Source organism: Ammospiza nelsoni, chromosome 3 (assembly GCF_027579445.1).
Source record: "Ammospiza nelsoni isolate bAmmNel1 chromosome 3, bAmmNel1.pri, whole genome shotgun sequence".
Taxonomy (NCBI): Eukaryota; Metazoa; Chordata; class Aves; order Passeriformes; family Passerellidae; genus Ammospiza; species Ammospiza nelsoni.
In genome coordinates this window covers 5,661,265-5,688,981 of record NC_080635.1, presented here as the reverse complement: position 1 = coordinate 5,688,981, position 27,717 = coordinate 5,661,265, and the positions used below count along the sequence as shown (strand labels likewise).

Sequence of the window (27,717 nt, the reverse complement as noted above, 5' to 3'; positions counted from 1 at the left end):
GAAACTGGCAATGCAGGCATGTCATTCACTCTCTCTGCTGTCTGTCCCTGGACCCTTTCTTCTTCTTCTTCTTCTTGCCAGGGATCCACCAGCACATGCTGTTCCCAGTGGGACATGGTTTTTTCCACAGGACTTCGCTGCCACACACAGTGCAAGAGCTGCCAGTGCCTCCCCGTGTTAGGTGCAACAAACAAAGAAAACCAGCTGCTCAGCTGAAGGGAAACCACAGGGTGTAAATATTTTCATTTACAACATTTTGCCCAAAGAAAATCAAATTGGAAAAAATCAATTCCAAAAGTGCAAATGAAAAAAAAAATTGGCTTTTCATCTGTGAACACAACGTGGCTCTCTTCTTTTTTCTTTTTTAAACTGGAGCACTTTCTTTTCCTGCTATAGTTTAGGGTTTGGTGTTTCAGGTTTTTTCCTTTCTTTCTGTTCCATAGGGTTTGCTGTACCTTTACTATTATTTGCCACTGTTTGTACCACAGACAAAAACATTCACCTAGCTGGTAGTCTCTTAATACATTTCATAGCAGAACATATACAAGAGGATCAGAAGTGATCAGTGCTCAAAGTAAATACAAGTGGCAGGAACGCACAGTATCAACACATACAAATGAAGCAGTGATGGTGTTTCTCAGGGGTGGAATCTGCCTGCATATTAATACAGAATTATACAAAATCTAGCAGGGATATTGGAACAATGAATAGCTAAACTTTCACAATAACTTAAGATCTGTGAGCGAGTCTGCATTGAAGATATTCCACATTTTAAAATGTGCCATCTCTGTCTGTGTCTTCCTCCCTCCCAAAAGGGAGAGGTGATGAATCCACATGATCTGTTATCAGATAAGTTCAGCTGCTTAAGACGAAAAATATCTGGCCAGGTCCAGTGTATTCTTTAAAGAATGGCAAATTATGACTTCAGTAACTATGTCTGTGCAAAATATGCCTCTTTCCTCTTAAAGAAACCAGTGTCTGTAACTCATTTAGAAAAGTTTTCACATGTACTTATGTCCTTCTCAGAACAAGTAAGACATGAACTATTGAATCCCCCCCAAAACAAGAAATCTGATGAAGCAGAGAAAGTTCTGACCTTCCATTTCCATGTACAGACCATTAAAAACCAGGCCACCTCCTTGGAAGCCCTTCACCTTCTGTTTGGAGATCAAACTATTGCTTGGAAATAACAAACACCCTAGTAATAAAACTCCAACATTCATAGTAAAATGGTAGCAGTATTTACCCTTTGAATCCACATTTAGCTTGCATTCTTTAACAAACCTGTACAAGGTTAATTATTTGTAGTAAAAAGTCATCAGTTTTGTTCCTTGACAATCTTCTTTTATCCATTCTTATGCTGAGTACCTTGAATTGCATTTCCATTTTACACTGCCCTGTGGCCTTTGGATTGTTACAGGAGACCCAGCACTCAGGAGGAGAAGATGCAAGAGAGGACGTTGATCTCTGGCAAGTAAAAAAAAAAAAAAGAACAAAAGCAACACCCCCACCCCCAAACAAACAAAAAAACCCTGCAAACCCAAAACTAAAAGCTAAAAACAAACAAAAAACACTCCCCACAACCAAAAAAACCCAATTATTCTCCTTGAAAGTCAGCCTCCATACGACGTACCCTCTCCTGCATTGTAGCAATAGTCTTAAGTCATAAATTAATTAGTCTTCCATCAAATAACTTAAAAAAAGAAGGAATTGTAGCAGACCAGTTTTGACTGGCTTAACGCCAGTTAGCAGCCAGTTCATCTTGAGTCTCAGTCACACTGTTCAAAAACTGAGCAAGGAAATCACGTGGATGTTGAGAAAAAAGCTCTTCACACGGATGAAGGGTTGTTCCAGGCTGTGGGGGCCAGGGAGAGGGCAAACCTAGACGGGGCCACGGGTCCTATGAACAGTGAACAGGATATAGGTCACGACTTGGAGGTGCCCTGCATCCAGGAAATCCAGCCGTGGCTTGTATTGCACAGGTAAAAAGGAAGCTCCTCCCGACAGTCTGCCACCTGGGTTAGTGATCTCTGCACATTGGCAAGTTCACAAAAGTGAAAACATTGAATTCTGTCATGATGGAGAAACACAGGAAGATGCCGTAAAGGGAAAGGCACACACACCCTAGCTTCTTATCCAGTTTCCATTTGTTCATGTGGACACCAAAAACCTACAATAAACACAGAGTAAGCCACCACAGCAGGAACATTTTGAATCAAGTGGTAAATCCCCTCCTCAGCTACAGGAGCCAAAAGAGAGCTGTCCCCTTACTGATGATGATTAGTTGGAAGCAATCACAAACTGCACCAAGTGAGCTGAAAACCACAGCTCAAGTGAATCAGAGCAGCAGTCACAAAAGCCACCCTGATTTGCATCACCTCACCTTAGGTTTCTGCAGGAAATTTTATTTTGGCAAGAACAATCCCACTTAATTCAATCAGAAATGGATTTAAAGGCCAGGTTCCTTTATTTTTTTTAACTGAAAATTCTTCATGTGCTCCTCTGCATCTCAATCTAGAGCCACACAGTCTAAGACTGCTTGACTTTGCATAGTTTGCTCCCAGCAAAGATTAACATCTTGTGTATGTGGGAATTGTGTTGGTGTGCATTGCACAGGATGCCCCTCCCACCTCAACATTTGGAAGATGTCACATCATTCCTCTTCTATCATTTCTGGGTAAGGTCAGGGAACACCAAGTACTGATTTCAACAGAAACACTGTCAGCACTGTTTTTTGTGGCCTGTGCTGTATTTCAGAAGGATCCTAGAGAGGGCCAAGCAACCTGCTCAGCATTTTGGCTGATTGTCTCACAGGAGAATGGATCTCATCAGGCATCAAGGGACCTGCTTCAGCTCTAGCACAGAAATTCCTGATGGCTCTCCCAGGCTCCTCCCATGGAAAACACAGGCAGAAGTGTCATCCCATGGGAGTGACAGCTCCTGCAAAGAGCCAAATCAAGGCCTTGGGAAGCTTTTCAAGCAGGGAGCACCCCTATCCCATAACAACAGACTTTGCAACCACTACTTCAGCTGGAGGTGAGAAAGGAGCAGGTGAAGAAAATATCTATAAAAATCCCTCTTTTGGAAAAGAAGAACAAAAGTCTATATACATACTGTGACAAAAACTGATGCCAGCAGGAGGCCAACAGAATATATAAGTCCTCTGCTGTTTAACCGAATCTGTAAAAGAAGGAAGTTCATCAAACCATCTCAGAATTTCACACAATATTCCTCTCTGCTTATATTTCCACAATCCTAAACTGCTGAGCTGCTCAACAGTGTCTTGCAAGCTGTAAATGCCAAGTCAGACCATTACATGGCAGATAACTTTGCCTACTCCCTATTTTGCCAAAGGAGTGTTATTAGAGGAAAGTCCTTTGGACCTGACAACATTTCACAGTGTTCCATGTGAGCTTTGCCATCCCTTGTACTATTATATAATGACATTTTCTAGCTCCTATATGAGCCCTGTAAGAACCAACGGGGGAAAGGAAATTTTGCATTCAGTCACCAATTAATGCTTCACAGTGGGGGAAATAAACAAGGACACACACAAGTGCCTGATTTCTTCCCCACTCTCATCTTATTTCTTCCCTTATCTTACTCCTCTTGTTGAAGGGAACAAGTCAGTGATCTCAAAACCTCAGGTGCTGAAAAGTTGTCTATCAGTGCATCATGGCACACTAACATAGGCTGGACATGATTTAGCACCGAGGCAGATCAGACAAGGAGACAATTTACTGTCTGCAGGGCTGTGTACAGGCACATCACAGGCTCTGGTGCAAGCTGTCTTCAGGCAGAGCCCCAGTTACAGTCACTGCCCAAGAGAACTGAGATGCAGGTCCACAAAGCTGGGAAGCCATTAAACTGCCACTTTTAGAGGCTTTGAGCCTAACCTAAGGAACTCACCTGCATCTTTAAGGTCCAAATACTTCTTAAAATGTGATTTTTGTGAGACATAAACCTAATGATACAAAGGAAGGCTACAGGGAGCAAAGCCATCTCTCCAATCCTGCTCCTCAGCTAGGATCACACTTCTCCTTGGTTTCCCATCCTTCTCTTGTGGAACTTAATTATTATCCTTTTGGGCATTGTTATATGACCTCAGACAGCATCATCAGGGCAGCATCATCAGGGCAGCACTCACTGGAGTCTCTCAAGCCACTTCTCCAGGAGCTACTGTGTGGAAGGGACATTTTTCTAAGAAAGGTTGGCTTCTCAGTGCTCCCATCCTTCTAGTCAGATTATAAAGAATCCCAATTGCAAGTGAAGTGGGGATTGCTAACATGTCAAGCAGCACTACAATTTTAAGATTGCATGAATACAGATACACTTGTATCATTTTGTACCACAGCCAAGAAATCATTTTCACCCCACTATTGCTCCTAAATCCAGAGTAATGATTTGGGTTCTTCTAAGCCAAACCATGCTGACTGAGCATTGCTGTTCCCTTTACACATGCTGAGTTCCCTACTGATTGCTGACACCATAAAAAAGGCTACAACCATGATGATAATTTTTTTCTGAAGGGTGCTTGAGGATTTCTTTAGGATGACTGTGCTGTAAGGGTATGGATGGACAGCAGGACCATTCCATTCCTATGGTCATTACATCTTAAATACAATATCCTCATCAGACTGCTCAAAGAAATGAGGATTTGGATTGTTTTAGGGCATGAACACTGATTTTTGGGACTGTCTGCCTAACGGAAGATGAAAAATGTCATGATCCCACTGCTAATGTAAACTTCAGAGATGGACCAGCCTGCTTGGCTTCAGTCATTCCTGTGCATCCACTCCTCCTCTCTTGCTTCCACCCATCAGAATGGCCCACATGTAACAGTCAACCTGCACTTCCATTATTATAAAGTTCAAATGGCCTACATGCAACAGTCAACCTGCATTTCCACTATTGTAAAGTTCAAATGGCCCACGTGTAACAGTCAACCTGCATTTCCATTATTATAAAGTTCAAATGGCCCACATGTAACAGTTAACCTGCATTCCATTATTATAAAGTTCAAATGGCCTACATGTAACAGTTAACCTGCATTTCCATTATTATGAAGCTCAAAAAAGCCCTACACTGACTCTGTGTACTGAAACTGAAATACACACTTAAAGCTGCCTTCCCTGCTATATCTCAAATGAACAGCAGCTGGCTAGGAAAGGGATAATATTTTACAATAAATTCCTGTCTGGATTTTGGTCAGGAATTTTGTATGACTAGTGCAAATGTTTTTAAAAACTGTCAGTATAAAATGTATCAATTGGAAAGGCATCTACAGGAAAAAGAAGCAAATTAAGGAGATGGAATTATTTTACCATGGAAAATGTCTGAATTTAACCTAAAGTGCAAAAATTTAACCTTAATGCTGCTTCTCAGTTACAACTTCATGCTCCATAAAACCAGCAGAGCATTCCAAAGGCCTCTGTGTCTAATTTGCTGAGGACACTGCTTCAAAAAAGAGAAGTTTGGTGCTGTTTCTTCAGACTATCTGCAAGGCTCTTCCTTGGAGGTCATTTAGGGGAATAAAAGATGCCATTAGGGATAATTCAAAAGCAGAAAATGTATGCTAATTATTTACAGCAGTAAGAGCCACACACATCATGCTGTTCCTATGTGGGCCAAGCAAATGTGGCAGTGTGAGCACCACTTGTTCCAGCTGTTCTTCTGTTATTTCTTATTTGCTTCTCAATTATTTTATAGCCCTTTTCACGTGTGGTTTCTGTCCTTTTCTATCCCTTTTCTATCTGCTCCATGGCAGGGAGGTGCCATGCATACCTCCTGAGCCTCAGCAGAAGCATCTGGAATCCTTCACACCTTCTCCAGTAGTTTGAGCTCACCAGGAATTTATTTTTTTTACTCAAACAGTTGCACTTTTTCTTCCAGAAATTCCAGCTGTAATGTGTATCTAGTTCAGCCAAATGAGCTTCCTGACAAACCCTTTCTTTTCCTGAATTTGACTCTGGACTACCCTCTGCTGTTTCACAGATTTCCCATGAGTCTACAGCTCTGGAAATGCAGATTTAACTGATTCCACTCCTGTGGTGATCACCAGCCTACCCCATTTCTTATCATGACTTTTAATTATGAGCACAGAAGCCCAGAAGATGCTGAAATTTGAAACAGAAGCTTAAGAAAAATGTGTCCTTGATCTGTCAAATTAGGGCAGAAATAGTCAAGCAGCCCTCTCATGAGACAAGTGGCATTTCCTGCAAGAGGCAACAGAATATATTTCCTTGGGATATGTGAAAATGTGCAAGTTCAGTGAAAACAAGGGCAGCAAAACATTCAAAACTCACAGTAAGGGAGGAGATAATTTCAGGTTTTGGCAAAGACTGGAAAATGAGTCTCAGCTGGAGTCCTTTTAATTGCATAAGGAAAAGCCCAGTCCCCTGTTCATTTAAGAGGAGGAAATGCCTCTTCCCCAGGAGAAAAGGGGCTGCAGAAGAATCACTCCCTCATGCTGCAAGGAGGAAAAATCAGTATTCCCAAACTCCCCTCTCAGGACTGGCTTGTGTGTAGGGGCTGAAGCAAGGCAGAAAATGCTGCTCTGGCTGATCATGCACAGGAGGTTTGCACATTCACAGCCTCCTCTGTCAGAGATTGAGGGGGGCCACCTCCCTGCTGCTCCTGCAGCAAATGCAAAGAGGCTGCCACCAGCTCCAGCCATTCCCATGCTGCTGTGGTAACCAAGGCTGAAGCCAAACAGCAGAGGAAAAACAATGGATATAAAAGTTATTCTATTCTTAAGTTCTTTTCTGGCAGCTACTTAAGGGAAAACAAGGAGCCACTGCCAAAACCCACACTGGTTTTGCTTCAGGGCCTTAATATGACAGAAATTACGCCAGTAAGGAATTTCAGAAGGGCTATGCTTTGTTTCCAGTCCCTCAGCTGAAAAAGCTGCAGGTCTTCTGCATGTCTGGGTATCCTTTTGCTTCAGTGTCTCTCCCTGGCAGTGCAAATTCAGTCTAAATCCAGCATTCCTGAGGTCTTGCCATGAGACAGCGGTCTAAGCAAACTGGAACTTCAAACATTGATGCATTGCTGCATGTTTAAACGGAATTTCCTTCTCAAACCTGTTTTAGACTCTTAAGAAAGTGTCCCTGTTTTGCTCCATATCACAAAATTCGTTTTGTACAGGGTACACACCTGGAGCGCTGCACATGGCCACTCAGAATATCATGCAGGAGATGCAGGAGCTGTAACTGGAGAGAACTCCTGTAGTGATAGGAGGATTGGCAGGGACAATTTTGCTCCACTACAGCAGAATCATCCCAAAAATCTCTCTGCCACAAAGCCAGGGAGCCAGCTTTGTCCTAACAAACAGTGCCTTGGAATTTAACCAGTGCAAATCAACTGGTCAGCGAGGAGCAGAGCAGTGAGGCTTCCCATCTCCATCTGTGCTTTGCAAGCATTTGCTTCCCTCTGCATCCTCTGATGCCTAAATATGATTGCACTGGGATTATTTCTGCTGTCTCAGGCTGCTTGTTTGGGTAGAAGGAATATCAGGTCTCTCAGACTTCTAATGTACTGTCAAATTTTGCTGAAACTGATGTGATCAAATCAACCTGGCTCTTTATCCTTAAGCTAAAATTCCTGTTCTCTGAAATACTGCTAGATGATGTCTGGTTTACATGCAAAAAAAAAATATTCCAGAGGAAAGCAACTGGATAGAAAATAAGGAGGAAAAATCCTTCCACTCTGCATATGCCAGGTGCACTAGGGAAGGATGCTTGCTGGATTACAGAGTCAGCAATGTGTCCAGGACTCAGTGCTGGAAGAGAGGAGAGAGTGAAAATGTCAAAGGACTCTCAAGGTCCAGAGGGATGCTGCTTTTCCTCCAAAAGCCTGCCAGATTAGCTGTGTACACAACAGAAGGGGAGAGGTGCTGCAAGAGGGTGGCCAAGTGAGCAGTGGAGGTGGAAGCTCCAGTGGGAAGCAGAGGAAGGCAGAGTTAGTACTTGGACATTATTGAGTGCTCAGAAACAAGGGCCCTTGAAATAATAAACATATGGTTGGGTTAAAGACTTGGCATTGTGAAAACAGAAGGGATCTGATGTGGAAAGTTTAATCCTGAATAGATCTGCCTTTTCATGGAAAAAGGGTTGGTGGCTTGGTACAAGCCAGGAATTCTGGAACTGACACTTGAGCTGAAGGCAAAGGGTGAGGCACTTGCAGTGTAACCACATCCTAGGGGAAGATGTTTCATTTAAAGCAGGAACACAGAAGGAAAACCTCCTGACAGATGCCTCCAAGATGCAGCCTGAGAATCATAAGATGGTTTTCCTCTCCCTTCTTGTAATAAGGAAGGCAGAATAAAATAAATACTAAACTAAAGCATAAACTGACAATGGGGCTGGGGAAGCAGCAGTCAGAAGAGAGGCACTCAGTCAAAGTGAGATTTAGACACAGGACATGTCCCCAGGGAATCACAGCTTATTTCCAGTGCTGGCATTCACCTACTGTGACTCCAGCAAGCCCATTTGTCTCTCTGACAGGTCCCCCTCCTGCTCTTTTCCTGACTCATTCTGCTAGATCACAAAGCTGTCTTTTCCCCACTCAGACACCATCCCATGGAGTAAGCTTGAATAAACAAGAAGTCCTGATTCCACATGAAGCCACTTACAAAGAGGAGATACTAGAGAGACACATTTGGGTCCTGTCAAACACCAAAAGAGCAGTACTAAATCCTGTATAAGCTCAGAAATAACCCAGTACTTCTGACTCCCAGAGTTATTCAGGGGACAACCAGGCTGGCCTGAGTCCACGAGCCCCAGGGCAGTTAGCAGGGTCTGCTCATGCAGCCCAAAGGGAATTTCCTGCCTGACAGACCTCAGGAGCTGGAGCTCTACGTGTGCTGCCCCCTCTGACCTGGGTGCCAGGGATGATGCCACACTCCTGGAATGACAACCAGCATCTTGGAGCTCTAGGCACTGTCACCAAGGTACACCTGAGCCAGCTAATGCCAGCCTTTGCTAGCAAGGGAGTAATACTTTAAAAATTAATTGCTAATAACGGGGTGAGGAAAGGGGGCTTGCTTTGTTTTAAAGTCCAATTACCCAAGAATTTGGAGAGAAATCCAGGAACAGCAAGTAAAAACTGAGGAAACTCTCTTTTGCTAATTGTGGAGCAGTTTCCAAGACTGCCTTTTCTAACCATGTGATCACACTGTACAATGGACATTTTGGGTATGCAAAACAGTAGTGACACTGTTATGCCTCCCTGAAAGCTGGCTGCTTCTGTTCAGCCACTTCTTTCATCCTTTTTCACAAAAATATAGATGAGCTACAGATAAACTGCTCATTAAAGAAAGGGATTTTATTCCTGCAGCACTGCTTCCTTGTGGCACTCCTATATCCAAGAAGAGGGAAGATGTGAGGAACTAAAGGCTGGTCAGCCTGACCTTGATCCCTGGGAAGATGACAGAGCACATGATCATGGGAACCACTTCTAAATACACAAAGGACAGACATGTTTTAATTTATGGAGGGGAAATCCCTCTGACCCTGCCTGACAGCCCTGTAGGATGAGGGGGGTTTGCTGGGTGAGGGGAGAGCAACAGACATTGTTTATGTTGACTTTAGCAGGGCTTCTGGCATTCTCCCAAACGTCCTCAGAGACAAACAGAGGAAGAACAGCCTGGAAAAGTGGCCAGTGGAGTGGCCTGATAAGCAGCCAAAGCACTGTGCTCCAAGCCCAGCTGGGGGCAGTCACTAGGGCCTCACCCCAGGGGTCAGGACTGCTTGATGCCTTTTTTAATGAACTGGATGATGGGGAGAGAGATTTTGGTGCCTTATTTAATGAACTGGATGGTGGGGAAAGAGCAGGCTCAGCAAGTTCACAGCCCATACAAAACCAAGGAAGGTGGCTCGTGCTCTGGAGGACTCTGCTGCCATACAGAGGGAGCTGGACAGGCTGGAAAAATGTGCAGGCAGCAAACTCATTAATATCCACAAAGGGAAATAAATGAAAAGCCCTGCACTTGGGAAGGAATAACTCCACAGATCAGCTGGAAAGCAGACTGGCCAAGAAAGACCTGTTGATCCTGGTGGATACCAAGCTGAAGTCAACAATGCACTCCTGTGACATGGAGCATCAACAGCATCCTGGGCTACATCAGGAGAAGTGCTGCCAGTAGGGAGAGGAAGATGATCCTGCTCTGCTCACATTGGTCTGGTTCTGGGCTCCTCAATACAAGGAAAATATGGAGTTCTTGGAGCAAGTCCAGTGAAGGACCACAGGGAAGATTTAAGGGATGGCAGCATCTGGCATACAGAGAGGCTCAAAGAGCTGTGACTGTTCAGCCTACAGAAGAGAAGCTTCAGGGGGATCTGAGCCATGTGCACAAATACCTGATGGGAGAACACAGAGAAGGTGCAGCCAGATTCTTCTGTGTGATATCCATTGAAAGGACAAGAGGAACCACACAATTTTAAATACAGAAATCCCATTATAATGTAAGAATGCTTTTGACTGTTGAGAGTGGTTAAAACCAAAGCAAAGTGCTGAGAGTGGCAGTGCAGACTCCTTGGAGGTACTCAAGATCCAACAGGACAAAGTCCTAAGCACTCTGCTCTAGCTGACCCAGCTTTGAGCAGAGGGTTGGGGACTGGACAATCTCCAGAGGTACTTATCAAGCTCAGCACTTCTGTCATTCTCCTGCCTTTTAATTTTGCATTCACTCAGGGACTGTAATCAACACTCTTCTCTCTGCCCTACCCTGCTGTCTGACTGGGGTCCAGGTAACAGCAACAGCCACAGAGACCTCCCTCTAGAATTCTGTGGCATCTCCTGCTTTTACTTCTCAGAGGGAGCCTTGCAGCAGCTCTGGGGCAGAGGCTGGCTCTTTTATCACTTGGGAAGTAAAGGATAACTTCATTGGTGTTTGGTAGTTTTGTCTTAAACAGGAAAGCTCTGCAGAGTTTCCTGCTGATGGTCACGCTCTGAACCATATAATATTTAACAATTTCCTTCACTTTGCAGTGTGTTAACAGTTTAAGTAATGCCAGAATTTTTCTTACAGATCTCATCTACATTTTATATTTCACCTCTGTGTTTATCCCCTCTGCCTTATTAAAAACAAGATCATTCTTACTTAGAATACATTCAAGAGTATGAAAATCCAGTGCACTCTAGTAAAGCTAGCTTACTTCAGCACAGACTTCTGTCTTCAAGGAAGAAATGGAAGTACTTGTCCTCAAAAGGATGGGAAACGTCCAGTGACAATTAATTTCTACTTCTCCCGTATAACAGAGAAAATTACTTGTTTTTTCAAATAAAATCCACAGAATTTTGGACTTTTTTTCCCTAGATAGATCTGGCTTATTAAAAAGAAATAAATAAGTAACAAATAAGTAACAATGATGTGAACAAATGCAGGACTTACGTATGATCCATAATTCACTGCTAGAGTCTGCAAAGCCCATGGAAGGCCTAGGCCAATTAAAATATCAAAAACATTGCTTCCAATGGAGTTGGACACGGCCATATCCCCCATACCTGCAGGAATGGAAACCACAAACACTCAGGCATGTCTCAGAAAAGTCCTGCAGCTTTAATCTGCAGTCATCCAGGCAGCTTCCCCTGATTAAGGCCAAGATTTGTGGAGGATGCCCCTCACTCCCTCCCTTCCCTTTGCCCCCCATCATAGAAGGCCAGCAGGCTTAAAGGGGCTTAATCCACCTTCCAGGATCAGCTGAGAATTCCCCTCCACTAATCCTCTGCTGCTGAGGGGACCTGCTGTACTGGCTGTGACCTGCTAGGCCTCTGGTGCCACGCTCAGGAGGACTTCTGACCCTTTACTGTGACCATGACATGAGTTTCTGCACTGGATTAATTGCAAAAGGTCTTTGAATCATCTCTTCAGCAGCTGCTTATTTCAGTGACAAGTCACTGGCTTTGCTTCCCAAAGCAGTACTGGCTTCTGGCTTTTCCTCTTTACACACCTGTTTCGAGTGCCACAAATATTGAGGAGCTGCTTTCCTTAAAACCAGCAGTATCTTCCAGTCCTTGTGACTGTGAAGAAAAGCTGGAAGGTGACCTGAAAGATCCTTATGCCATTAAACAGTTCTATACCACTGATATTCAAATTAAGAAAATTACTCTGATTATTGAGGAAGGCTTGAAGCTGACAATACTGCTAGAACTTCTGCTGAGAACCTGTTAACTGCTCTGCAATAGCAGCACAATTTATTTCCTTCTTTGCTCTTGTTTTAAATTCCAGGCTTGTGGAAAGAGCTCTGCTGAGGGAACATCTGTGCTGCCTGAGGAGGAGCAGAATGTCAGGACACAGCCCCACAGCAGGAAGCCATCCCTGCAGTGACCCACCTTGCCTGGCCACGATCAGGCTGGCCATGCAGTCTGGCACGCTGGTTCCTGCTGCCAGGAAAGTGATGCCCATGATGACATCTGGAATTCCCAGGGTGTACCCAATGATTGTCACCTAAAGAGAACATGGAATAAACTGTCAAGGTGTTTACAACAATTAAGACCTGACACCAACTTGGCCCAAATCTGCAAGATCCTGTGAGACAGAGGGTATCCCTCAGTGCAAGCTCACACTTCCTTTAAATAGAGGCAGGCTTTTTTGGTGTATTCATCAACTGGCAGGGGATAGCACTCACCTGCTGTGTACCCTCTCAGGTTAGTTGTTCCATACATTTCCTCCACAGTTTTCCTGATACTAATCTGGAAAAGAGACTGTATGGTGGCTCACTACCCTGGGTAACTGCCTCCTGATCTTGGATGAAGTTTGTAAACATTATTATATATAAATACTAGCTTGGATGAGGTTTGTAAACATTGTTATTTACAAATACCAGCTAAGCAGACACAAATCCACCCTATGGCTCTAGTTCTGCAGGAATTTGACTGAATGTCATGCTATTGTTCATGCTAAGTTCAAAGTGTGATCATTCACAACTCCATGTCTCTTGAGCTTGCTTGCTCCAAGAGAATGAAAAGTTGTTGGGGCCAGATTGTCCCTCAGCACCCCTCACACTGCCCTGCAGGACTAGGAGATGTTCCACTGCTGCAGCTGTAGTTGTTGCCCAAGATAAAGAATCTGGATGAAATGCCAGCCCTAAATCAAGCTCAAAGGCCACGCCTACTGGTCCCTAATTTTCTTCTCTGAGTGTGGACAGGTCCAAAAGAAATAGAAGCAAACCTAGGGTCTCTCACCTGAAAATTCAGGTGTGTAGAACTTCCTATGCATTTCTCTAGACTGACAAACCACCTCCTGCTGCTTCTCCCAGTGGTTTCTAGGTTAGCTGGTACGTACCATCCAGACCATCATGTAAGAAAAAGCTGCAATCCACAGGGTAGAAGAAGCAAAGGTGACCATGAACCATTTTTCCAAGTGGGGTTTGTTGCAGTTGGGCACTGTGAAGTACAGGACAAAACTCAAGGGCCATGTGAAGACCCACTTCAACATTTCTATCTTGCCAGCTGCCAAACAACAAAACAGAGGAAAACAATCATATTTCAGAATGTTATTATTTTGTTAGCATGTGCAAACAAGATGCCAGGGACACCTCAGTCTGTTATGCTAAAATGCCATTCCTTGTTCAGAAGATAATGCTGTGATGGCAGATAGGAGGGCAGAGACAGGCACAGGAGTATGAAGGTTTAACAAAGAGTTTAAGTAATGGGTCAGACCACATGTGCACGCTAGTCAAGTTCTTACAAAACCACATAAAATGCAAGTCCAAGAAAGAGATCTGATTCACCTTCAGTCATGTAATGGGAGGGTATAGAAAAGACGGAGGCAGGCCCTTCACAAGGGAGCTACAAAATTCCTTGCACAAGGGAATTACAGAAGCCAATGGACTCAACTTCCAATAAGGGAAATTCAGAATGGGTAGTACATTAAGTTGTGCATTTTCTCTTCTTTTCCTGCTGGGGTGGGGGGGAGAGGGGGTGGTCAAACATTGGAACAGGTACCCAAAAGTCTGTGGGATGTCCATCCTTATAGATAATAAAACTCAACTGGACACAGGCTTGGAGGAGGACCTGCTCTGAGCAGGGGGTGGAACCAGAGATCTCCAGAGGTCCAGCCTTTCACATACTATGGAAGTCCACAGGACATCTAAACTACTCTTTTTAAGGCTCAGGTCTTTTCCTCACTCAAACTCCAGAAATGCTGTTTGAGTGAGACCTGAACAGGAGCTCCCGAAATTGTATCTTGCCTGTAAAGGGCAGGACCACTCCCTACAGTATTCCAGCTCATCTGAACATCAACACAGCAAATCTTTCCAGCTATGGCAACTGTGACTCAAAGGAATCCTGAGAGGTTCCTGCTGCTTCCCAGTCCCCCATCTCTTCTACATGTGGCCAGGACCCTCACTGCCAAGTGAAAGCTGATGGAAGCCCTCAGAGACACTTCCACCTCTACATCCACCCGCAATGCTTTCCACCATATCCAAACAAACACCGCACAAACGCAGGAGAGCTTCTTACTGGGGAGGTCAAAAGGCGTGTAGGGCCCTTCATGGTCATCGTCGTCATCATCATCATCATCCTCCTCCTCCTCGTCGTTCTCGTTGTTCTCGTTGTCCTCGTTCTCGTTCTCGTTCCTGGCCTCGGCCGCGTCCTCGTCGCGCCGCGTGCCGTTCACACCGCGCTCGGCAGAGTTGCTGGGGCCCGTTCCGTTCTCCACCACGTGCTTGATGGGGATTTTGATGGCTACCTCTGACTCCCCGTTGGTGTAAGTCCTGCTGTTGATCAGCCTCTGTCTCTGTAAATAAAGGCAGACTTGATGAAAAATAAGGCTTTTTTTAAATTTGCGGGTTTTTAAAGCAAAAGGGGGGAACAGAGAAAGAGGTGTGTAGAAGTCTTTACAAATTTATCTTTGAAAGCAAAAAGAATGATTTTCAGCGGGTACAACATGATACTTGCTTGCAGACCACTAGAAAAATCTTACATATACAACTTTTTCAAGAGAAGGTCCAGTGGCCAACTTTTACAAGGTCAATTCCAGCGGAATTGACTCCAGGAGTACTCCAAGACCACTAAGTGACACACTAAGTGCAGTCTTGGGGTAGTACCATATCATCAAACAGATCTATGCAGAGGGCACCTCCTGTGAGCAACAGCTACACGTAACAGCTATATAACAACCTCTGCTAAAACCTCCAAGAGCACAGAAAGTAAGGGACATTCAGTGAAGTCAGTGCCAGAAGGATAAAATCTGGGAGAGCGCTATCAAGGATCCAGAAGAAACACCAGAGTTTCATTTCAAGATAGACACTGCCACAGGAAAATGCAAATTCAGGAGGAGCAGGGCAGGTAGGGGGGGAGATAAGAGACACACCTCATTGATTAGCATGCGGCTGGCCATGGAGAGCCGTGTTTTGGGAGGGAAATGGCTGGTTATCATGATCCGGAGCCCAGCCTCAGAAAATGAAAGCTGGTGTGGGTAGGCAGAGAGCAGCTCATCAACCATGATCACTGAGGCTTTTCGGTGGAAATTTCCTGCAGCCAAGGAACAAAAACAAATTGAGGCCTTCTTTCAGCAGTCTCTCCTTCTGTTCTATGTTGCTCTAAGAAGAATGAACCCATGAGTTCCAAAGTTCTCTGTAAGAACCATTCCTTCAGCTACACCATTCAAAACTAGTCTCATCTGTCCCTAATTTCTGCCTTCTACACACCTTATATTCCTGCTTTTTAATAAATTGTCAACATAGTATGACCACTCATGCAGAACTAAATCTGCTCTGCACACTTCATCACAAGCCTGTGTTAGACACACCACTGCTTCAACAGCAGCCATCCCACCCAGGCAGCTACTCCCAGTTGCAACCTGCACTTCTGTGAGGATATTGTCCTCATCCACCGCTGTGTTCCTGCAAGGTACAAATACAAACGAAAACATTCCTGCACCTTGGGCTTGCAGCTCATGGCTAAGAACAGCCACCAAATCCAGCAGCAACTGCATGTGCCAGAGCAATCCACAGTGTGGGAGCAAAGGGACAGGAAGACAGAGGCCTGGAGCACGATGCCAGTGCCCACTGCTGCCTCTGGGGATCATCCTTCCTTCAGCTGGATGACACCTTGGGCTCTGAGTTCTGTGCCAGGTCTGGGACTTGGCAGCAGTGACACCTGAGGCCTTCTCCAAACACACTTCTGCACAGGTTTATTAAAACCAGTGTTAAACACTGGCAGATGTTTTGTGGCATCACCATTTTTAACCATCACTGTTAGTCTGACTATCTCCTCAGCCTTTATGTTGCTTTTTTTTGCCTACTGAGGCTTACATGGAGTAAATATGTGAGCTCCTCCATATTAAAAAAATAAAAATGCAAACCAACAACAAAAACCAACCACACAGCTTTTCCTTGTGAGTTTTTTCCACACTGGCACTTGTTGAATGGCACCTGGAAAAACTGCCAAACACAGGAATCTTTCTGTTTCAGACTTTTTGGTCCTCTGTTCCGAAAAGGTTTCAGAAAAGGCTTCAGAAGTCTGAAATCCCCAGGCACGCCATTGCAACAGGTGCTGTTGGTGGCCCTGTACCCCTGGCTGGGACACAAAGCAGCACCACTTGCCTCTCCAGGCCTCCTGTGGCCCAGTGCCCAGGAAATACAGGAACAATCTGCAAGAAGATGAAGCAAACCCTCTTGTCTTCCTTCCTGGGCCAGTGTGAGTAACCACAAGTGTCCAAATCAAAAAGTTATCAGCAGAGTAGGCAAAAAACCCATTGTGGGAGTATTTAAAGCAAATCCCACTGGGTCAAGTTGGATGTGCAAGGCCTGAGTTTGTGCTCACTGAGGTTTCCCAATCCAGATTTCCTGGTACAGAATTGCCAGCATAGGTCTGCTGTGGAGAGCTCCAGGCAACAGAGAGCTGTCCCCAAAAAAGCAGCTTCCCCAAATCAGAGTGCACAGCACTGGTGAAAGCCTTCCCTCTGCAACAGGCCTGAAACTGAGAGCTGGCTGCTGCAAATAAACCCCACTACATTTCATGCTTAACTGCTTGCTGTATACAGACTAAGCCTCTCAAGCTCCACTTGCAGGAAAAGAGACCTATTTTTGAGTGGTTGCTTGGGGTTTTTTGAAAGACTAGCTAAACAAAAGAGGCAACCCGTCTGTGCTCAGAGACCAGGACTGATTTGGACAAGACAGAGCTTCTTCTCAGGCTAAGTCAGGGCCTCAGGAAAATGGGAGGTGTTATTCCTGAGAACAGGTACACATACATCCCAAGCAGATACTGCACATGCTTGTTGACTGTTTTAAAGACAAAATAAAGTCACTGTGAATACAGTTTAGGACATCCTTGCAAATGCAGACACTGAACGACTGCTGAGCTATGGGATGGGGGAATTTTTTTTAAGCTGAAGAAATACAACCACTTTTATACATGATCATGACTAAAGTCAAACTGGAACAGATTTCAGCAAAAGTGAAATACCCTTAAAGATCACTCACATGGAAAAGTTGTGCATGGTAAAGCCAGCATATGCAGTAAAAGCACAACGATCAGACCCACAGAGAGTCCCTGCCCTTCCTTCAGTGGGGATATGTGTACACTGGTCTAAGCAGGGCCTTTTTTCTTGCTCAGTTGATGTCCCTTTGGAGTGGAGTTAAATTTAACTGGACATGTTACTTCAGTGCAGAGTAACAGCACCCACAGGAGGAATTAAAATGGCTGTAACAGGCCAGATAAGCAGCCCCTGGGCTTGAAGGAGTCCTTGCAGCCAAGCACCTTGTCCAGCAGCAACAATCAGCCACAAGAGGCCTCAGCCACCTCCAGTGGCACAGGCTGTGGTGGCTGGGATCACCACACTGTGTCCCACATATGGGAGAGGGGTTCCAAAAGGACCACCTGCCACCCCCTATTTCATGGCTTGCAAGAGAGTAGCAGTTCCACTGTGTGAGCAGGGAGAGAACACCCAGAATGATGCAAGTGACAGGGTGACTTACTGGAACAGTTACCTTTCTTTAGTAACACCACTGTGGCATCACAGTTGCTGTTGTCATCCATCTCTGTGTTATTTGCTAAACCATTCACCATATTTGCAGTGTTTTTTGTCTTCCTCTCAAAGAAGTGATGTATGGTTGAGTTGTACCTGCACAAAGGAAACAAACTCAGGATGTACCTTTAATTCTTGAAAAGGAATTCTAGGAAAGTCTTCTTTTCCTAGCCTTGTATCCTGTGCAATACAGCTAAGGGAGGGAAGTAAACTCCTCTGGATTTAAGGAGGATCCCAGAGTTCCAGCTAAATTGCAGATCAAACAATCTCTCTATACCCAGAAGACTATGAAAGACAGAAGCCATAGATCTTGAATGACATGCATGTTTATGTGTTAGGTGTGAATCTTTGCTTGTCATCATCCAAGTATATTTTTTTATCACACCTGAGTATCAGCATTATTTCACTGGGAGGACTCAACCCAGAAACACAACACCTTATGCTAAATTCATCTCAGCTTTGGCATGGCTGGGGAATAATCCTTGCTTCTTGGAGCATCTGGGAGCTGACACAAATAAGAGTCAAGGCTCTCCCCATGACACTCAAAGGCAAGGGCAGACCCCTATAAACACCTGGCAGAGGTCCCTAACTAGGCTGACAACCTTTCAAGCTATATCCAAACAGGTCTGAAAAGACTGTTCACATTACAATGTTGTTTTTAGAAAAAAAAAAAAAAAGTACACATTACAACTGTCTTGCTGGTCAGTTAATTGTTCCAAGAGTAAAAAGCTACCCTCCATGTCAAAATTTCTAATTAATAGATGAATTCTGACTTGTGTTCCTTCAGCCAGCCTGAGTGTTTTGCTGTTCTCACTGAGAATTACTCTCACAATATTACTCTATTCATGATTTCAAAACAAATCTCCAGTCTTACTTGTGGAGACAAGACCACTGGTGTGTTTGGCAGCTGGAAGGTTTTGTTGAATGTTCCAGTTTGAATCTGGGTTTCCTTTCCACTGTCTTTTGAAAACAAGACAGGAGGAGGTGAACAAAACAGCAGAACAGACCAGTTTTACTAGCAAGAAGTTGTGTGGAAGAAGTCACACAGGCCAGATGTGCGAATGTGCTCAGAAAAATCACTGCTGACTGCGCTGTAGTTTCATCACAGATCTCTAGGCAAGCAAGAACTGCTGCAGAGCTTTGCACCCATGAAAAGCAGACTGGAATCTCACTCCTGCTTATTTCTGAGTAGGGATGCTCAAGTGAAGTCAGAAGAGACTGTTTTGGTGGGACTCGAGGATGGATCCAGGTCTCTGCTCTGCCACAGGTTTGCTGTTAGCCTTGGTCAGTTCACACAGGATGAGATCCATATAGCATAGATTCACAGGGTAGTTTAGGTTGGAAAAAACCTCCACAATCATCCAGTCCAATGTTAATTCAGCACTGCCAAGCCCACCACTAAGCCATGTCCCTAAGCACCATATTAAACCCCTTCAGGGGTAGTGATTCCACCACTGGCCTGGGCAGCCTGGTCCTGCACCTGACAACCCTTTTGGTGCAGAAATTTTTCCCTAATAGCCAGAAAGTTTCCCTAATAGAACTGGAGGCTGTTTCTTCTAGGCCTAGGTGAGGCAAAGGGAACAAGGAGCCTTAGAAATTAGATAAACTGAGGGCGCATTTGACTTACTTCATTATAAAGATGTAGATGACATACATCAGCACTAAGACTAAGGACTCCCACCTGGAAACAAGAGCAACACAAACACATCAGAGCAGGGCAAGGCATCAGCAACCCCAGTTCAGCCATTCCCCCATGTTTCTGACATGCCACAAGTGTGCAGAAAGGCTCAAGCCTCCTAGGCTGTCTTAACATTCCTCTATAAAAAAGGGATGCACAAAGAAACAGCTCACACATCCTTCTTTGTTTTCTTGACTTCTGTGACTTTACTTGGCCAAACTGACCTGTCAGCTAAGAACAAGTGACAAAACCCAGGAGTTCAGTGAGCAAATTACACACCCAAGGCCCACCAACACTTCCATAAGGACAATGACCATGGGATGTGGCCAAGGGAGGGGAGCAGCCACCCTGCTCTGCCTGCAGGAGTGTAGAGCAGGACGCTGGGCTTTGGAAAGCCAACTGTGCTGGGACAACCTGAGCAGGGTGCTGGGCTTTGGAAAGCCAACTGTGCTGGGACAACCTGAGCAGGATGCTGGGCTTTGGAAAGCCAACTGTGCTGGGACAACCTGAGCAGGACGCTGGGCTTTGGAAAGCCAACTGTGCTGGGACAACCTGAGCAGGACGCTGGGCTTTGGAAAGCCAACTGTGCTGGGACAACCTGAGCAGGATGCTGGGCTTTGGAAAGCCAACTGTGCTGGGACAACCTGAGCAGGACGCTGGGCTTTGGAAAGCCAACTGTGCTGGGACAACCTGAGCAGGGTGCTGGGCTTTGGAAAGCCAACTGTGCTGGGACAACCTGAGCAGGACGCTGGGCTTTGGAAAGCCAACTGTGCTGGGACAACCTGAGCAGGATGCTGGGCTTTGGAAAGCCAACTGTGCTGGGACAACCTGAGCAGGGTGCTGGGCTTTGGAAAGCCAACTGTGCTGGGACAACCTGAGCAGGACGCTGGGCTTTGGAAAGCCAACTGTGCTGGGACAACCTGAGCAGGGTGCTGGGCTTTTTAAAACCAATTGTGCTGAGACAACCTGAGCAAGGGGCAGCTGCTCTGCTGCTACATGAGTGCTGAGAATGCAGCAGGCAGCAGTTCAAACTGCTGATTACATACAGACAAGTTTTTTCCCTCTGCTGTTTCCATGTCAGACTAATGGAATAATGAAATTTGTATGAAAACAAATTACAATATGGCTTTTAGAGCTTGTTTCTAGGTGATCTTTTTCAGTGTCCAAAATGCTGCATTCTGCTTAGTTCCCCATGGCAAACTGCTAGTCTTTGTGGAAATCATCCTTATCAAACTACTGTATGCTAAACTCATGGAGCATTTTCTCCACAAGGATTTTGAGATACTGCACTAACTATATCCATGTCTCATTCCCTACTTCTTAAGATTCAACACTCAGCTTCTGTGTTGTGTGTTTTGGGTTCTTTTTAGACCACAGTTAAATACAACTGGTCTTCGAGAGAATTTCAGTTAAAAAGAAACACACAAAAAATCAACAAAGGAAACCAGGCCATTGCCAAGAACGGGTGTTTGAAACCTGCCTCTGAAATGGGCAAGAGCCAGTGAGGGGAAACACCAACCCAAGCAGCCTGAAGCTCCCTAGTGCTTGTAATCCAAATGACACCAGCTGGGAGTGACACCAAAGCCAAAGCTGTCACCTCCACTGTCACCTCCAGATGTCACCACATCACCTCTGCGATGTGTCAGAAACAAAACCATGAGACCAAAGCAACTGAAAAGTATCTGCAGCCCTCCTAGACTATCACACCTACTGCACTGCTCTTTAACACATTAATAGGGATTTTTTTATTACTTCTTTTAACTGGCCATTCACTAAATTATGAAAAATCCAACTATACACTTATTTATGACTGCTTGGGTGGCTCCTTCTTGCACACCCACAGCTCTGCTGAGCACACTGTCATCCCCAGACTGTTGCAGGGCATGCAGAGGGCACTGACTCCTGCCACTGTACCAGGAACAGTCTGATTCTCCTGCGCTTTCTTCTCTAGCTCAAAAAATTAGTTACTCTGGCCCATCTTGTGCTGATGTTTCTCATACAGCAGCAAATAGTTGCCCTGCAGAACTTTTTAGCTTTCTCCTCCTCATAAACACTAATTATGACAGCTTTTGTGGTATAACCAGAAAAAATGAAAAGGGATTCACTTACCAGGAAACTCTTTCATCATAAATAAACTGTGGAGAAAAGATTTAAAAATAGCATGTTATACACAAAACAACAGTTGAAAACAGCTCATCACCTGAGGCAGGGAACAGAGTAAAGCAAGCCAGGGCTCGTGGCAATGGCAATGGCATCAAGCTCGGGTGTATTTTGGCACTGCCCTCCTGCCAAGCCTTTGAACTTCTTAACCCATAGTTTGTCTCAGCTAGTCAAGGCTGGCAGGTTCCCCTTTCCCAAATGGCACTGGGTCCTTGTGCAGCAGTTAGAGGGAAAGCAGTGGTGAGCCAGAGACAGGGCTGCACCCCTCTGACCCACCTACCCCCCTGGCTCTCTCACTGGACATGGCCTCTTCCCTGCCAGCTCCCAGCTGGATGCCAAGTGACCCACCAGCAGATCCACAGCAAGCTCTGCAGCTGCTGCCATGCCCTGCTGGGCCCAGGGTGCTGTTCCCATCAGCTCAGGGTGACCATCACCCCAGCTGACTGCAGCTACTGACAGCCCCTTTGGCAACCTGCCGATGGACAGGCACTGTGGCTTCCCCAACAGTGCTGGGGATGCACCTCCTCCCTGAGGGAAAGATCAGCGCCATGCTGAGGGGTGTGAGGGAAGGGTGAGGGAAGGACAAGCACCATGCTGAGGGGTGTGAAAGAAGGACCAGAGCAATGGCGAAGGGTCATGAAGGAAGGGGTGTGAGGGAAGGAGTGTAAGGGAAGGACAAATGCCATGGTGAGGGGTGTGAGGGAAGGGGTGTGAGGGGAGGACAAGTGCCATGCTGAAGGGTGTGAGGAAAGGACCAGCACCATGCTGAAGGGTGTGAGGAAAGGACCAGTGCCATGCTGAAGGGTGTGAGGGAAGGACCAGTGCCATGCTGAAGGGTGTGAGGGAAGGTGCATGAAGGAAGAACCGGTGCCATGCTGAGGAGGGTGAGGGAAGGGGTGCGAGGAAAGGACAGGCGCCATGCTGAGGGGTGTGAGGGAAGGGGTGTGAAGGAAGGACAAGCGCCATGGCGAAGGGGCATGAGGGAAGGAACAGCACCTAGGTGAGAGGTGTCAAGGGAGAACCAACGCCATGGTGAGAGTTGTGAAGGAAGCAGCAGCACCATGGCAAGGGGTGAGGGAAGGGCCCACACCGGCAGCGGCTGAAGGGCCCACACTGGCAGTGGCTGAAGGCCCACATTGGCAATGCCTGAAGGCTCACAGGGACAGTGGCTGCCATGCTCCATGTCCAGGCCCTTCCCCTTGTCGTACCCTGCCATTCCCCGTGCCTCCAGTCCTGCTCCCAGCACAGCAGGATGGCTGCAGAGGGCCCCATGGTGCCGGTGCCTCCACAGGAGGCTGAAGCTGGAATCACATGCAGCCCTCATGGCCCCATGATAGGCTGTGGTCCATTTGGCCCTTCCAAAGCACCAGCAGGGAAATGTGTGACCACACCAGGGATTACAGATCCATGGCTGTGCCCCAGGTAAACAGGAGGGAAAAGGAACGAGGCCCTGAAAGCACAGTGAACACTTCCCCTTGGCCATACAGCCGTAAATAGCAACTCCTGTGTGACAGCCGGCACGAGGCAAGAGTTACACTGGTTACTGGAAGAAAACATGACCACAAAGCGTTGTAAATTACAGTTCCCAGTCACTGTGATCTAATCTGACAGGGCCTGTTTTAGGTTACAATGTTTTGGTGTGATGGGAGGTGAAAGTGTGTGCACCGACTTCTGTGACTAAAAATAACACCCATCTCAATTTTGCCTCTAATGACTCTGACCATGTCCCTTCAAGTTAAGATGCACATGCATCTTTTTCCTTTCAAGAGAACAAGGAGCAGGTTTTGCCAAACTGTACTAGAAGACAAATAATACTATTATAAAGTTAAAAAAAATCATAGGGCTGAATCAAGATTAATTAAGTACAGTAAATGTGGTTTATATCCACTTTTAACCTCTGTGGTTCAGGGTTCACTAAATGGCTTGGAGCAGTAAACAGGTGAGTCTATACTGCTCTATTTCTTACAAGAGCATTGTAAGAAATACTTCCTTTTCTAGTGCAAATAGAGACAAAGTCATATTGATTTTTCCAGCACAGTATCAAGCTTTTTAAAGTTGCTGTATCTCAGCATTGGAAGGAATATATTTATTTCCCCTCAGGTGTATTTATGATTACTAAAGATACCAGTGGAGCACAACTTTTAACACAGCACCACAGGCTGTTGTTTAAAACACCATGAGAACAAACTCCTACAAACAATATAATTCTTTAAGATTGATTACTCTATTCCAGCTGCAGAGAAGTCTCAATGCCCTCATATGGAAAAATTATGCCTGCATGCAAAGCGCTGAAGTGGCTTCTAAGAGGTTACTGTCAAGCTGTCAAAACAAAACCAAAAAAAAAAAAAGCTTTGTGTTTTGCACCTCATTGCTAGCAATTATGTAGAAAAGTTATTTTTCACCAGGTAAAAAATGGCTGGCCTTGCACTATGGGGAATAAAAGTACAAACAGGTAGAGAAAGATCCCCTGTTTGGGACAAGGCAAATGGAGACCATTGGAGCTACAGAGTATATCTGGAAACACGGGGCTTGAGAAGTAGGAAACAAACCAAAACCCCCTGTTGAAACACACCAACCAAAGTAACCCAGACTGCAAGCAACCCTCTTCTGATTCTAAAGTCTCCTTCTTGCTGACATATAGAAGTTAACCTCCCAAAATCACTCTTCCTGCCTTAGGGAATCTAGTGTACTAGGTTAGGGTGGGAGGAAAAAAAGACATGCAACTGCTACATGAAAACTCAATTTTTACATTTCCTGGCACTGCTTGGTACTGGTTACAAAGGTAATGCTAAAATGATAGCAGTGTCTTTATTTAACTCTTGTGCCAATTTTTTTTCAAAGAATAGCCCAATTCTGAAGAGATTTGGAGCATTTTCTGAGCTTGATGAAAATCGGGGTAGGCACTAAGAACTGTTGAAAGTGTAGATTTTGTTTGAGGACTTGCTGTCAGCATGCACTGAACCTGCCCCTATTATGTGTGGAAAACCTAACCTGAAGGTTTTGCAGTAGCTGCTCAGGATCTCTCTCCTCTGGGCACAAGTGCTGCCTCCGTACAGGTTAGTGACATGCATTTCAGGAAGTCAAGAGGGCCAGGAGAGCACTGACCCTCCCACTACAGGCCTGCCTGGGGGCTCAGAACGTGGGTTTAGCTCTGTCCCCATGTCTGCACAGGGCCACCATGACACTCCTCCACCTCCTGCTCTCAGGCCAAGCTTCCCAGCAGAACCAGGGAGACCAAGGGCAGCTTTCCACAAGCAGGAATCCCCATGAGTGCTCGAGCTGGGATGTCAGCTACATGACTGTTATGCCACCTTTAGAGGTGGCAGCAAACATGGGCTCCCACAGATGAAAAACCTTCACAAACAGCAGACATGGGCACCCAAAACCTTCAGAAACTTACCACGATGAGTGCAACAACAGACAGCGTGTAGTAGATCGAATCTCTCAAGAGACTCCACGATGACAGCGCAACAACCTGGGGAAAGAGGCAAAGACAAGGTGTCAGCCAGGCTCTGCAGCACGACTGCCACACCAGCAGAGTGTGCCCAGTGCCACCTTTGTGGGGAGATGTCCCCACACATGCTGGGAACTCGTGGAAGAGGCCTAAGACAGGAAACACTTTCTGTGGCTGCTGGGGGGACAGCTGCAAGGGAGACAGGCACTGCCACATAGCAAGAACCTGTGGACTCAGCTGTCCCTCATGTCAGGCTGTGTGTCCCCACAAAATCTGTGAGGGCTGCTGCTTTACAGGAAGGTAAAGCTCAGGTTTTACCAGCACAACCACACTGATGAGCATCACTACAGCTCTGTGTGCACCTACAAAGGTTTTGGGACAAACACTCAAGTCAACACTCCAGCAAAGTGTAACGAACAAAACCCAGGAATTTTGATGCAACAGAGAATAAAAAGGGATCACTGTGCAGTTCATGTCACTTGTGACCTTCCAAAGCCAAAGAAATGAGGAAGAATTCTCACTGCAGGCTGCATGAGCCTGCAACTCAGAAGAAAATACCACTGAATAGTGAGTTAATCTTTAATTTCATTAATAGTATTCAAAAGGACAGATTAAAAGCATTCATGTGGAGGTAACATCTTCAATATGATTCTATTTTTTGCAGCTCTATGAAGTCCCCTCAGTATAAGCTTCTCCTCAAATCTGTATTTCCCAGTCCTGGAGTGCATTTCAAACACTCTGGATCAAATCCTTCAAAGGTGCATAGCTGAAGGAGGAAGATGGGAGATGGTTCATTTTCACTGATTTGGATCTGAACATATACATTAATTTTCTGACTGTACCCTCCAGTCATACTTGTGCATCAATTCAGTCACATGAACATCATCTTCAGTTCTATTTCAGTGTCAGCAAAAATAGTTTCCCAAATTTCTCCAATATTGGAACTTTCCAAAACTGCTAACGAAACAAATGCTGTAAAAAGATACTGACCATTATACCTGAAAAATCTCTACAGTCTCTTAGTAGCATCGTTTTCTAAAAAATTGATGTCATTTATGCCCAGTGCAAAGTCTCTTTATGCAACCATTTACATGTTAGAAACTCCTACATGAAGCAAAAAATGCAGGCTTTTAAAGCCCTTGGGTCAAACCAGATTTCTACCAGCTGACAATACATTCCAAGGCACACAGACATAGATAAATGGAGATGCTTTCTGATGGAAATTTCCAAATGTAGGAACATGGAGTTGGGTTCATAATTCTATTCAGAGATTCTCAATTAAATCTCACACTTTACATCAGTATGCCTTTTCATTCTGATTGAGCAAATTTTGCAAGTTTATAGAACGATTGGACATTATTCCACTCAGCTTTCAGGATGCTGCTGAAGGTCCTCTGCTCTTACCTCAGCATGGATGCATGCTGGTGGGGATTTTACAGCTGTAACTTCAGATCTGCACACAGAAATCACTTTTCTGAAGCCAAGGACAGCCCCCACAGGAAGAGGCTCTGTCTCATAACCTGTGTCCCTGGCCTTAAAGGTGTCACCAGGCAGCACAGCACACCTGTGAAAGCAAGGTGCCTGGCTATAAGGAGTCAAAAGTAGTCCTCATCCTGTTCTTTGGTATTCTATAATGATCTTGAAGAATAATATTTTCCCAAGGAACTTTCCTGAACGAGCACAGTAAGATCCAGATGCCTAAATGCAGCTTTCTAGCAGGGAGCTACAGCACAGAACTGACAGACCAAGATCCTGTGGGAATCACAAGGAGCCTTGTGCTGATTCCAGATTGGATTGTAGGGGAACGTGCTCATGCCTGGCACCTGCACAGGCTGCCCTCATTTCACAGACATCAGAGTAGGTCTCCCTGATGCAATAACTGTGGGGCAGCTAAATCTCAGACATCTTTGGGGCCCGAGTCACCTATCTGAAGTTTCTCAACCATTTGATCCATGTGATACAGGGAAGCCATGCGCATAAGGCAACCATGTACCAAGGACTCCACATAAACCTTAACATGCTGGAAACTACTGAAATTGCAGATCAGCAAGGCAGAAAAGAAATGAGGGAAGCAACCAGCTTGAGTAAAAACACGATCAAATTTGAGTTTTAAATCAGCAATACTGTCATATTGTAACCCAGCAGTGAGCTGGTCCTATGGGAGCTGAGCATAAGGAGGCATCTGTAGAGCCACTGATTGTCAGTGCAGTGATGTTTCCTCCTTTTGAAGTGAGTACCTGAAATCCAAACACCAGACAAATACCTCTTAGTTATCCCTTGACCACTTAGTGGGGACTGAACCCAGCTTACCTGAGCTGAAAAGAAGAGCTCTGAAGTCAAGGCTTGAACGAGAGCATCCCCTGATGCTCCACACAAGACACACTGAGCCTGCTCCCCTGCATGCTACAGCATCACTCCTAAGGGTAAACATACCCATAATAGCTACCTGGT

The 27,717-nt window shown here is 45.4% G+C and overlaps 1 protein-coding gene across 1 annotated transcript in view; it reads right to left on the bottom strand.

Moving 5' to 3' along the window:
• Positions 1 to 1,225: 1,225 nt before the first annotated feature.
• SLC24A3 (solute carrier family 24 member 3) overlaps positions 1,226 to 27,717 on the bottom strand; it is an 83,173-nt gene continuing 56,681 nt past the window's right edge. Inside the window, exons 6-16 of the mRNA XM_059469528.1 lie at positions 25,213 to 25,287; positions 21,762 to 21,787; positions 19,602 to 19,655; positions 17,925 to 18,070; positions 15,317 to 15,477; positions 14,464 to 14,740; positions 13,286 to 13,452; positions 12,334 to 12,448; positions 11,393 to 11,505; positions 3,115 to 3,180; positions 1,226 to 2,170 (exon numbers count right to left, since the gene is read on the bottom strand). Of these exons, the coding sequence (XP_059325511.1) occupies positions 2,021 to 2,170; positions 3,115 to 3,180; positions 11,393 to 11,505; positions 12,334 to 12,448; positions 13,286 to 13,452; positions 14,464 to 14,740; positions 15,317 to 15,477; positions 17,925 to 18,070; positions 19,602 to 19,655; positions 21,762 to 21,787; positions 25,213 to 25,287 (1,350 nt within the window). The 3' untranslated portion in view covers positions 1,226 to 2,020. The remainder of the gene's footprint in view (positions 2,171 to 3,114; positions 3,181 to 11,392; positions 11,506 to 12,333; positions 12,449 to 13,285; positions 13,453 to 14,463; positions 14,741 to 15,316; positions 15,478 to 17,924; positions 18,071 to 19,601; positions 19,656 to 21,761; positions 21,788 to 25,212; positions 25,288 to 27,717) is intronic.